The 12,905-nt window shown below is 41.1% G+C and overlaps 1 protein-coding gene across 1 annotated transcript in view; it reads right to left on the bottom strand.

Moving 5' to 3' along the window:
* Window positions 1–281: 281 nt before the first annotated feature.
* The window catches only part of rhoj (ras homolog family member J), a 52,477-nt gene continuing 39,853 nt past the window's right edge, over window positions 282–12,905 (bottom strand). Inside the window, exons 3-5 of the mRNA XM_080202394.1 lie at window positions 10,145–10,309; window positions 9,475–9,570; window positions 282–6,954 (exon numbers count right to left, since the gene is read on the bottom strand). Of these exons, the coding sequence (XP_080058520.1) occupies window positions 6,808–6,954; window positions 9,475–9,570; window positions 10,145–10,309 (408 nt within the window). The 3' untranslated portion in view covers window positions 282–6,807. The remainder of the gene's footprint in view (window positions 6,955–9,474; window positions 9,571–10,144; window positions 10,310–12,905) is intronic.

Raw genomic sequence — 12,905 nt, forward strand, 5'->3', positions numbered from 1 at the left:
CACATTGGGTAGCACTGCTCTCTCTCAGCGCCAGGGACCTGGGTTCGATTCCCGGTTTGGATCACTGACTGTGCAGAGTTTGCACATTCGCCACCATGTGTCTGCGTCCTCAAGGTGCTTCGGTTTCCTCCCACAGTCCAAAACATGTGCTGGTTAGTTGCATTGGCCGTGCTAAATTCTCCCTCAGTGTACCCAAATAGGCATCGGAGCATGGCGACCAGGAGATTTTCACAGTAACTTCATTGCAGTGTTAATGTAAGCGTACTTGTGACACGAATAAATAAACTTCAAACTTTTTTTATTGTCTCAGTTTGTCTACTCCATTCCAGTTAAGCAGCTGATTATTGTAGATTGTTCAACAGAATTATCATTTTAATAGAAGGCATACAATTGAGCTTTGTTTGGATTGAGGATGATGGCATGCACGTTTCACAAAGATGCTCTTATTAAGTTGACTTAACAGAGCATGGCTCATTTGCAGGAAGACATCTCGGGGTACTTGGCAACAAAGGAGAAATGGGTTTGGTGCACAGAAAGCACGGGAAAGGAATGGAGTTGCTTCTTTGGACAACCAAATGTGTTATTACCAAAAGGGCGATAGGGTTTTTCGAGAAGGGGGCAAGGCATCAAGACAAAGTATGCAGAACTGAGGTTTCCCAAAGGCAGCAGCATAATCAGCACTCAACAGCAAAAAATACTGCACATTGGATCGACATATTATCAAGCTATATCAAATTATAATATATTAGAAATAGTTGTAATATCAAATTACTTTATATTATAATCATTCATCAATAAATGACAAGTAGACAGACACTGTTTGCTTCCAACAAGCTGATCAATCAGAACGTCCTTGTTAATCTGTCTGGCAAGTTCCAGATTGCCATGTTAAGATCAAAATACAATTTGTAACCAAATTAAAAATAGGAAGCATCAGACCATGGAGTTGTCCACTGTGGACAGCAAATAATCAGAAATTCAGTGTCGGGAGAGCTAAGGATGCATTCATAGGTATAAGGAAGAGCATGATAAAACAGGACACATACACATTTGAAAACAAGGATGGATATTTTGAAATTGACCCAGCAGCACGCAGCAAGCTAATGGCACTTAGGGAGAGTGATCTTGCTGGAATTATGGGAATTAAAGTGGAGGGCAAATTGCAGGCTTGCAGCATTTTGGATAAGTTGAAGTTAGTGGAGGGAATGAGATGACTCCTCTGGCTACAGCAGGCGATGGTGAAAGCACAGACAGCAGGAGATGGGGTGGAGGGGTTCATTCTGCCAGAGGTGAAAGGAAGAGGGAAGAAGCTGAACTTGGGATTGCCAATTGATGAGTCCATCAATTTTCAAAGATACCAGACTTGACACTTCTATTTTAACTTCATGCTATAAACCTGTATCTACTGCAGTTTAAAACTACCAAAATGCCCTTCACTTAAAACCATGCAAAGACTGAACTTTCATTTCCACTTTTATGGGCCATTTACCTTATTGTGTTCAAGTGAAAGCAATCATACACAATTGCTGACAAGTTTAGTTGACCAGTTTTCTTCAGGGGCAAGTGCACGTTTCCTTGCATAAAAATAAAACTCAAGTTGCAACATTTAAAAAAAAAATTATTTCCAAGACAAATGTCCAGCACTCATTCCAAGACCTTGAATGAGATTTATCCTTTTGAGTCAAAGAAATATATACTTACAACTGCAAAAATGTTGAGTGTATTAGAAAATATATTGTGGTATGGTGCTTCCAGGCATGTTTAAATATCCATCTTGCTAAATCTCCTGATGTGTTTACATAGCACCAACAGCCCAAGGGAACTCATCCTGTTAGCAACTGCTGAGTGTATTTATTTATTTATAAGCATCACAAGTAGGCTTACATTAACACCGCAATGAATTTACTGTGAAAATCCCCTAGTCGCCACAATCCGGGACTTGTTCAGGCACACGGAGGGAGAATTTAGCATGGTCAAAGCACCCAACCAGCACGTCTTTCGAAATGGGGGAGGAAACTGGAACACCCAGGGGAAACCCATGCAGACTCTGCACACAGTGACACAAGTCACGATTCGAACCTGGGTCCCTGGCGCTGTGAAGCAGCAATACTAGCCACTGTGCTGCCGGGATTGCCAATGTCAATACGTGCAAGTAAAGACAAAGTACACAAGATCAGGGTTTAATTTAATTGAGAATTATGCCTCTTCATCTACTACTAATTCTTTGCCCTTGGTAACTTGAAACAGGCTGCCTGTTTTTGTATCCATTAGAATGTAAAACAGGTTTTGTATCCATTAGCATGTAAAAAAGTTGCCTCTTTTAATTTGGAATTAACTTTTAATATAGCAAATCCCCCCCAACTTAATTTAAGTACATCAGCTAATCATTTAAAATTAACCATCCATTACCTCCAGGGAAATAATTACCATTCATATTTTGTCAATGCACATTAAATAAATCAAATAAAGTGTCTTTGCTAAAGCCAAATTTAAGATATATATTCATTGCTGCTCTAAATGATTACCTGTGTGAATTTCACGAAGCAATAAGTATGGACTGCTTCATTCAACCAGATATTACTGGACTCGTCTGTTGGACTTAATGGAACAGATGAGGGAAAAGGGATGATACATTGCGCTTCGGACAATAAAAAAAATGCAAGCTCAAGAGTGTAATCCCGACTTTTATTTCGGTTGTCAGAAAAAAAACCTCATCACTTACAAATGCCGATGGCCCTTCCATGCATGAAATAAAAGTTGGATTCCTACTCCAAGGTGCAATGTCCAGGTTGTCGGTATGAATGTGAATACAATAGTTAAAATAGCTTAGTGGATTGTCTCTTGAAAAAACAAAATTTGCAGACCTGAGACAAATAAAAAAACAAGAGTAACAAATACTCGGGTGGTTAAATCTGTCGAAATATAATATAACAGGGTTGGTTAAATCAGAGCCCCCATTGCACAAAGATATATCTACATCGGATTTAATTGAAACCAAACGTTTCCTGTTTGCTTGAATGCGCGGTTGGCAGAACACTGTAATGCTACAATACAGTCCCGCAACAAAACCATATGCTTACTATGGGTTCCAAGATGGACAGTTACTGCACAACATTTTCTGAATGTACAAACTTAGTGCATTGTTCATTTTAGAATTCATCAATTCACAGTTCTTGTGTATCTGCGTTTGGAAGTGTAACTCTATCTATTTTTAGATTGTCTTCACATTGAGACTATTTCCAGCGTTTGTTTCCACGTGGCCTTTCTAGCCAATCTCGTCGAGAAAAAAAAGGTTAAAACACATTACTTGTTCAATTATTTTCTGATTCCATTCTCCTTCCTCATCTTTTGTGAACTGATAGCTTTAGTTTACTCAGATATTCCTCTCGATTATCTTTTGAGCCAGACAGTATCTCGGAGTTGGAGACATTGCCGGGATTTTACTGCCTCGCCTGCCCCAAAATTCGTAAGATCCTGCAGAGGCCAATGGAGAACACCGTTCTTCAAGGTTCGCCCATCCCGATTACGGGGCCAGCGTGCCAGTAAAATTCAGACAATTGTAGGTCTGCAGCTCGTACGCTCGCTTTCCAAATCGGATTCCTGACTTTGTTTAGCTTATATTCGTATGTTAATTGCATGAAATAAATACCGAAGGAAATAATAAAAATTTTCCACATGCAATATTTCCAGGAGATTTTTAGCTGCTTGGCTAGCTAATAACTTAATCTATGGTGTTCCCAAATTCACATCATTACTGTGACAATTTAGAAAACTTAGCTCCTGAACAGTGTTCTTGAAAGGGTTTGACCTTTGTCAACCTAGTTAACAGTGGCCACTTGCAAGAATAGAAGTGCAAATGAAATGTTAACTCTCCCTGGCCAGCTCTTACGAGCAATAGAATTAACAGGGGCCAGAGGTGACCGACTGGAGTGTAACTAATCATTCAGTTAGCACTGATGCAAAGATCTGGTCAGGATGATATGAGCTAATGTAATTAAATAATTCGAACAAATGAAGAGAATTTTAGCACATATTATTAAAAATAACTGCGCAGATCTTTCTAACAAACAAAACACGCAGCTAGCATTCAGGGAAATGAATGAAACACTCAGTTAGCTTTGGAAAATGCCAACAATATGCTTCCAAGCATCCAGGAAACTTCTGGTAAACATTATGTAAATGTTTAAGAATACAGATCGAGGTCCAGTTGGCATAATAGCAGAATTGATAATGCTGGTAAAAATATTTTGAAAGACTTAATCTAGCAAATCAAATCAAGATGATTCCAATCTCCTGACTGAGCCAGTGTTGCTGTTTTAGGAAAAAACAAAACTTGAGAGTTCTTGGAACTGCCTAAAATTATTCAACACAACTAAAGTTAAATTGGAGCTCTACTGCATCATATGCACGATACACAGGGAGTAATACAGTTGTCAGCACAATCCTGATTTCAAGTGATAAATCTATCTAATTTGTAAGTATCTAGAAGTACTAAGTATTCGCATAACTTAAATCATAATGTAAAAGATACAGACTAGCTATATTTTTACCTGGCATTTATTAACAGCCCAGAATTTGCTACCAAAATAATGGCCGATTTAGTAGCACTTGCCATTATCAAGAGTGTAAATCATCTAGCAACTTATGGCAAGGAAGAGATACCCTGTGAATTGTAATTCACCAAAAGTTGATGGACAAGTAACACTGTGGATATTAAAATTTATTTATTTATTTTTACTTTTACTTTCTGTCCTTTCTCACTCTCTCTCCATCCAATCTTGCTTCACATTTTCATCTTTCTCTATTTTCTCTGGTTCTATCCCACCCTATCGCTCCGTCGCTCCTCAGAACTTGAATCTCACTGTTTGAGAAGTCAAGAGTGTCGGTCACTTCATTCATCAGCATTCTAAATGTTCCTGTGCCATTATCAGCTTGTAATTCCAACACCTTCCCTTGGGAGTGAAGGGTGAGGGAAGAAATCTAACTGATCCGGCACAGAGCAAGATGCCAAACTCGCGACAAATTCTGGGCCAAATCAATTGAAGGGAATTATTTTGGAATTACAGCAGCACTTGAATTAAAGCTGAGGTACAAAATGCAGATATTCCAACCAGGTTTTTTGAGAGTCGCTGATATGTACCTCAATGTTCATCGATACATCAATGTCATTTTCTTCCTGTTCCTTTACACTGGGTCTTAATTAAAGCAAACTCCTTTAATTATATTTGGCCTGAAGACTGTAATTCAAGGCAGTTTGCATCCATCTATTAAACAATGTGCTTTGAGAAAAATAAAATCTCATTTGTATTTTTGGGGCCAAAACAAAACACAATTTGATGCCAGTAACATTTACCCATTGGAGGAGTATATCAAGAGGGATTTATCGTCAGACTATCCTCTCGCCATCCACAGGTCTGTTTACGACAGCAACAACAGAGGTCAGGTGTAGGGAGTGCATAAGTTGACCCTAACTGCTCCAACGTGAGTCAGTGCTGGAAAATAATTAATTTACTTATTGCTCAGATAAATTTGTTTTCCTCCCCATTTCTATTTTCTGGCTTAACTGTGCTACACATTAGCTGCAGCTGAGTGACTTGATCTCGGACTTCTGCTAATTCTGAACTGCAGAAGTTGCAGGAGAACGAACTGTTGGAAACCCTTTCAAAACATTTTCTCCCGCCTGCGAGGACACACCTGCCCTGGGCTCAGCACCTCCACACTGGAGTTAAAAGAATCCAGGCAACATTCCATCACCTAATCATGGTCTGCATTAATACTGCAATGCAAAATGCTCCCAACCCAATCACCAAGGAGACTTGCTCTTTTTTTCCCGCCCAAACTGCGCACTTTAACAAACTTGGGTTTCACTTCACAGGCTATTTTGATCTGAAAACACAGCAAGGTATTCCAAAAAATGGAGTAAAGCCCACCACCTCTGGCAGGTCATAAAGCAAAAAAAAAATCACCAAAGCAAAGATGTGCAACAAAAAAAAAGTTAGTTGGGTTGCTCGGACAGTGTAGTGAGAGAATGACGTTGCTCAGTTAAGTTGTTGTGGAGTTAGAAAAGATAGGACATCGTGATCCCATTTTCAAATCTTATGCTTTTAATTCTAAATGTAGTGCTGGTGTTATTTCATTATGCTAGCTTGCTAATCCTGACACGTGGCCATTATCACTGTGCTTCCAAAATAATGGCTTGTACAATAAGTTGCTCAATTCACCTTGACATGGCTACAAGTGTTTAGGTGCCTACTGTTAAGTTGTATTAATGCTCATCCAGCTTCAGGAAGGCAGTACTGTATGAACAAATACCACTGAGGTCTTTAAATTGCGTTAGCTGAGCTTATCATTTAGCTGCATTAAGGCCACGAGAAAACTTAAGCCAAAAAAGTAAGAGGGTTCCGCTGCAGTGCTTCAGCTAGCACCTTTGGCTCTTTTGCTCCTCGGACTTCCCAGTAACATCCGTGCCAGAACAACAGACATTTTCAAACAAATGGCTCAGTGCTTTGCAGCCAGGCCTGAGAGAAGATGCACACCCGGCCATCTGAAAAGTGAACAGCAGTTAGCAGTAAACTAATATGACTTCTGTGAGGTTTGATAGTTTTAAGTTAGTCCATTACTGCAGCTGGTTCCTTCTTGGACCCGTTCTCCATCTCTTCATCATAGTAAGGAACCAGGAAAGAAATGCCTTCCTTCCTCCAAATATTTTCAGCTTACTGTTTCTTTTTTTACAATCAGCTTCAACCCTATTAATCAACTGGAACTCTCTTTCTTGTAATCAACTTTCCTTTGTCTTCGTCCACTGCATCATATAATTGCACAACACACACGACATTTTGCACATCCTCTTTTCCTCTTTTTGGGATGGAACACTGTCAAAATTGCCTCGTCGAACACTGCTTTCAAGCCTTTCTGCGTGAGGGCGGAACATTCCAGATAGCACTGCGCTCCGATCTGAAAAGAACGAGGAAACAAATGATAATTTCAAAAAAAATCGATTTTGCTTTGTTACAAACCTGATGAAAGCACCTTCTCATTCAGAAGAATGAGGGGGGGATCTTATAGAAACATAAGGTTATGAAGGGAATAGATAAGATAGAAGCAGGGGGGTTATTTCCACTGGTGGGTGAAACTAGAACTGGGGGGCATGGCCTCAAAATAAGGGGGAGCAGATTTCGGACTGAGTTGAGAAGGAACTTCTTCACACAAAGGGTTGTGAATGTGTGGAAATTCCCTGCCCAGTGAAGCAGTTGAGGCTACCTCTTTGAATGTTTTTAAGACAAGGATAGATAAATTTTTGAACAGTAAAGGAATTAAGGGTTATGGTGAGTGGGTGAGTAAGTGGAGCTGAGTCCACGAAAAGATCAGCCATGAGCTTATTGAAAGGCGCAGCAGGTCAAAGACCCAAATGGCCCACTCCTGCTCCTAGTTCTTATTAATGTTATTTCAAACCTGCGACCTCTACCCACCTAGAAGGACAAGGGCTGCATGGGAAAACCACCAATTGCAAGATCTTCTCCGAGCCAGGCACCATCCTGAGTTAGAAATACATCAGCGTTCCTTCACTGTCAGGGGATCAAAATTCTGGAATGCCCTTCCTTACAGCATTGCAGGACTGTAGCATTTTCAAGGAGGCAGTTTGCCACCACCTTCTCAAGGACAATTGGGGATGGGCAATAAATATTGGCCTAGCCAACGGCGCTCACATCCCGTGAAAGAATAAGTTTTCAAAAAGGCATGCAACAGACTTATTGCTGTATGAATCAGACAGCACTATGATTTAAATTGTTCTTGGCTTTTAGCCAAACATTTAGAATATTGCAGCACAAATCAAAGTCACAAAGGGAGGACTATCAGATCTGATATCATTTGAAATGTAAATAGTGAACAAGCAAGTTAAATGTTTCCAAAACTACATGAACCAGAGAGAAAAAAGGCATGCCCAAACTGGTCAGGTTACAGCGCTCCATTGTGGCTCATTGCATTCACTGTCAACTTATCTGCTACGTTGTATTAAGAGACCATTTCCTTTGAACTTCCTGGGAACTAAGATACTTTTATACAGATGCACTTTGGATGAATGTTTTAATTTAGAAGAAAACTTCAGAAGTTTCACTTTTAAAGGCTTTTAAAGAAAACAAAGCAGAATTTTAATAGTAACTCGCCCAGCTATCCAGAATGCATCAATCATAGAATCCCTACAGTGCACAATGAGGCCATTCAGCCCATCAAGCTTGTACCTACAACAATCCCAGTCAGACCCAATCCCCGTAACCCCATGTATTTTCCCTGCTAATCCCCCGACACTAAGGGGCAATTTACCATAGCCAATCAACCTAACCTGCACAGCTTTGGACTGTGGGAGGAAACTGGAGCACTCGGAGGAAATCCACACAGACACAGGGAGAACATGCAAACTCCACACAGACAGTGACCCGAGGCCAGAATTGAACCCTGGTGCTGTGAGGCAGCAGTGCTAACAACTGTGCCATCAGGCCCCTCCTATCAAGTGATGTTTTAGAGAACAGTTCAGACAACGCAAGTTTTCATCACAAATACATTCACTTTAACTGTTGACTTCAGCAACATAGAAAATAGGAGCAGGAGTAGGCCATTCTGCCCTTTGAATCTGCTCCACCATTCACTATGATCATGGCTGATCTTCTATCTCAGCATCATATTCCTAAGCTCTCCCCATATCCATTGGCATTTTTGCCAAGATGTGCTGGTTAGATGCATTGACCGGAAAAAGCATTAGAATGTGGCGACTCGGGGAATTTCACAGCAACTTCACTGCAATGTTAATGTAAGCCTTATTTGTGACTAATAAATAAACCTTTGAGAGTCTAGAAATCTACATATTTCCTTCTTAGACACATCGTGACTTGGCCACCGCAGTCTTCTATGGTAGTGAATTCTACAGGTTCACCATCCTCTGAGTGAAGAAGTTCCTCATCATCTTGGGGGTTAGCACTGCTGCCTCACAGTGCCAGGGACTTGGGTTTGATTCCCGGCTTGGGTCACTGTCTGTGTGGAGTTTGCACATTCTGCCCATGTTAGCATGGATTTCCTCTGGGTGCTCCAGTTTCCTCCCACAGTCCAAAGATGTGCAGGTTAGGTGGATTGCCCCTTAGTATCAGTGGGACAAGCGAGGGTAAATGGAGATAGGGCCAGGGTAGGATTGTGGTTGATACAGGCTCGATGGGCTGAATGGCCTCCTCCTGCACTGTAGGATTCTCTCAGTCCTACATTGTATCCGAAGACTGTGACTCATTGCTCTATACACCCCAGCCAGCGGAAATAACATTCCTGCATCCAGCCAGTCTGTAATTCCCTCTTCCCTCCCTACTTTTTTAGTATGAGCTATCTCAGCAGTAAAAAGATATGGTCCCACATAAGAGGTGCCTAATTGCAAATGCGTTCAGAATCCCAAAGCATAATGATTTGATGCAAAAATCTCCAAAACACAATTACCTCTTTAGCCAACTTCACACCTTGTTCATATGTAATGGGTTTTTCCTTCATGTGAATTAATCGGGCCAGTGTTTTAGGATCATCTCTTAGATCAATCTGAAAATACATTTGATGGGATAACGTTAGACTTTCAAATTCACTTTTAAGTATAATAACACTTTGTTTTTTCCCCAACATGTTTATGAGTGCAAATTTCCACAGAATCACTCAATGTCCCGTGCCAGCGAGAAGCACAGGTGGCGACCTATGAAAAGGCATTTTAATAATTTGGCTTCAAGTACAGTGATAAATGTAAGAAATATCACAACACCAGGTTAAAGTCCAATAGGTTTATTTAGTAGCACGAGCTTTTGGAATGCTGCCCCTTCATCAGGTGAAGGGGTAGTGCTCTGGAAGCTCGTGCTACCACGTAAAACTGCTGGACTTTAACCCGGTATTGTGAGACTTCTTATTGTGCCTACCCTAGTCCAACGCCAACATCTCCACATCATGCTACAAACGTGACCATATCACATTTGTGTTATATCAGTTCTCAATTTTCTGATTATCTCTCTTGTAGGAAAATATCAATCAGAGAGAATCAGGGTTTTAACGGAAAGCCAATATTTCTTTGCAAAGAAACTGGGTAACTCTTGCAACGAGACTAACACCCATTAATGTGGGATCGTACCTGAGTTCCAATCAGGACGTAAGGCACATGCGGCATACATGCTTTCAGTTCAGTTACCCACTCCTCCTTCACATTGTGGTAAGATGCAGGATTTACCACAGAGAAGCAGATCAAAAACACATCAGTGTTGGGATAGGAGAAAGGTCTCAGTTGATTGTAGTCTTCCTGTAATAAATTAACAGGAGGAGAGCGCATTAAAACCTGAATCTATTCTTCTTTATTTGTACCCTTGCAAAATTTTGAAAGACCAAAACAACACTTAAGAAATCACTTTCCCGGAACAGCCCACGTGGCTAGATTTATCACTTCTAATGTTGACATGCAATTGGTTTAAATGGACAATTCGGTCTTAAATTGGTCTATTAACCAGCTAGACACCATTGTCAGCAGGTAAACAGTTTTTAATGACTGTTCTCAAGTTGTGAAACCTATTACGTGAATTAAAAGTATCCATGATGTGAATTATATCCATTGCACTTGGATAATTTACCTTTATTTTCTCATTTCCGAGAACATTCAAATGGTATATTACAAAACAGTGCGCAAGTCATAAGTCTAATGTTCACCACATCAATTTACTCTATCAGCAGATATTTATGCAGTTTAAAAAGCTAGAATTCTACATTGCTATTTAATGAGTCAGCTGATCTTCATTTTTCTTTAAATAGTGTTTCCAAAAGTCTATTACCTGAGATGGTCTATTAGGAACCAGAGACCTAAAATCAATTTACCCGAGGCACACCACCATGTCAATTTACACTTTAATGAGTGATACTTCAATATTGATAGAACTGGCTATCTTGCTGATACACTGAAGAAGTGCAATGGGAACTCTGCTGAATTAAACTATTTGACAAGGTTTGCTAAATTATAAAGCTGCTGTCTCAAACTCACACAGCACAAAACAACAATTGTATCCTCGGATGAAGAAATAAAATCACACTTACAGCTTTTAAATTGGTGTGAGGGAGGGTAACGGGAGCTCCCAAAGTTTACTAAAAGCTAGTTTGATACTATCATCGAGAGGGGTGTTGATGGTAAAAATCAATCTACGAGTCAAAGAACTCACATTCTTCCAATTTTCTAAACACAACAGTGTGCAATATAGGAATGACCAAAAGAAGATGCAAATGAATAAAATGCTTCTTTACTTCCAAAAACGTATGATTGAATTATTAAATCAAGGATGTTTCCTATCCAGAGTCAATGATTTAATGGGGCATTTAGTAACAAATGGTTTCATAGAATCACAGAATCCCTACAGTGCAGAACGAGGTCATTTGGCCCATCACGTCTCCACCGATCACAATCCCTCCCAGGCCTTATTCTCGTAATCCCCTAACACTAAGGTTAATTTGGCATGGCCAATCAACCTAACCCGCACATCTTTGGGCTGTGGGAGGAAACTGGAGCACCCAGAGGAAATCCATGCAGACGCGTGGAGAATGCGCAAACTCTACACAGACAGTGACCCAAGGTCAGAATTGAACCTGGGTCCCTGGTGCTGTGAGGCAGCAGTGCTAACCACTGTGCCACCTATCTCTAAACATAAAATGAAAGTAATCCACTGACATAGTTGATGGATGAAACAAAATGAAGGTTTTCTTAAATTAATGCAAGTGCAGCTCAATTAATGTTGATTAATTTCAAATGAAAATACAAAATCCACAAAGAGCTGAATTTTCAAAGCACTTCAACCCCATTCCCTCCACCTGAAAGCGGATAAGGAGATTGGGATGGTCCTGTAAAAATCAGCTGCTGGGCACAGTGACGACCCTAGAACCAGTGACAATTGCCAGGGCGAGGAGAGGCTGGTGGTGCAGACAGGACAAGACAGGAATCCCCCTCTCCTCCCAACTGAAGCCGATTACGTCAGTTGAAAAGCTTGTCAAGAGGTTTTCATGGTTAGAGGTTCAATTTCTTAAAAGGGCGGACAGGTCACTGTGCCTTTCAGAAACTGACCAGCTGAAGGCGGGCAGCTAAGGAAAGGGGAAATCGGTCATGGTTGCCACAGGGCACTACACTGGCTCCATCAGATAATCGGGACGTAATGAGGGACCAGGGCATTTGGTAAAGAGATTACCCTGGCACTGCACAGAGGGCATAGAAAGTTTTTTTAATTCATTCGTGGGACATGGGCGTCGCTGGCTGGCCAGCATTTATTGCCCATTTCTAGCTGCCCGTTGAGAAGGTGGTGGAGAGCCGCCTTCCTGAATCGCTGCGGTCCATGTGCTGTGGGTCGACCCACAATGCTGTTAGGGAGGTAATTCCAGGATTGTCCCACCCCTGCCATTATTGCTGTTCCTCTCCCCCACCCCAGACTCCAACCGGCAACTAACTCATTGTGGGAGTCAACTGGCTTTCCCCTCGTTCAGAAATGGCAGGTTGCAGGGGTGCACGTACTCGGTGTGTCCGGTACTTGCCAGTGGAATGCAAATGAGGTTGGGACTTCCAAGTAGGACAAGTTTCCCCAGTGACCACGCAGGCACAGCCACCCACCCAGCTTGGTTTATATTTTAAAATCAGCCGTTCTGGTCCCACGTCTCTGTTCAATAAGCTCATTCACTAACATTGGGATTTCACTCTGGATGGTCCAGAGTTTATAATCCCTTTCGCATCAGGCATTTCTCAGGGGTAGGTGGAACAATCTGAGCATAATGGGTTGCTTTAATACGACAGCAGCCTGGAAAGCGACCAATTACTCATGCACCATTGTCTTCTGCATGTCATAAATGACTTCCACATGGATGATATTTCTCTT

The sequence above is a fragment of the Carcharhinus amblyrhynchos genome, chromosome 14 (assembly GCF_965287045.1).
Source record: "Carcharhinus amblyrhynchos chromosome 14, sCarAmb.v2.hapA, whole genome shotgun sequence".
NCBI lineage: Eukaryota > Metazoa > Chordata > Chondrichthyes > Carcharhiniformes > Carcharhinidae > Carcharhinus > Carcharhinus amblyrhynchos.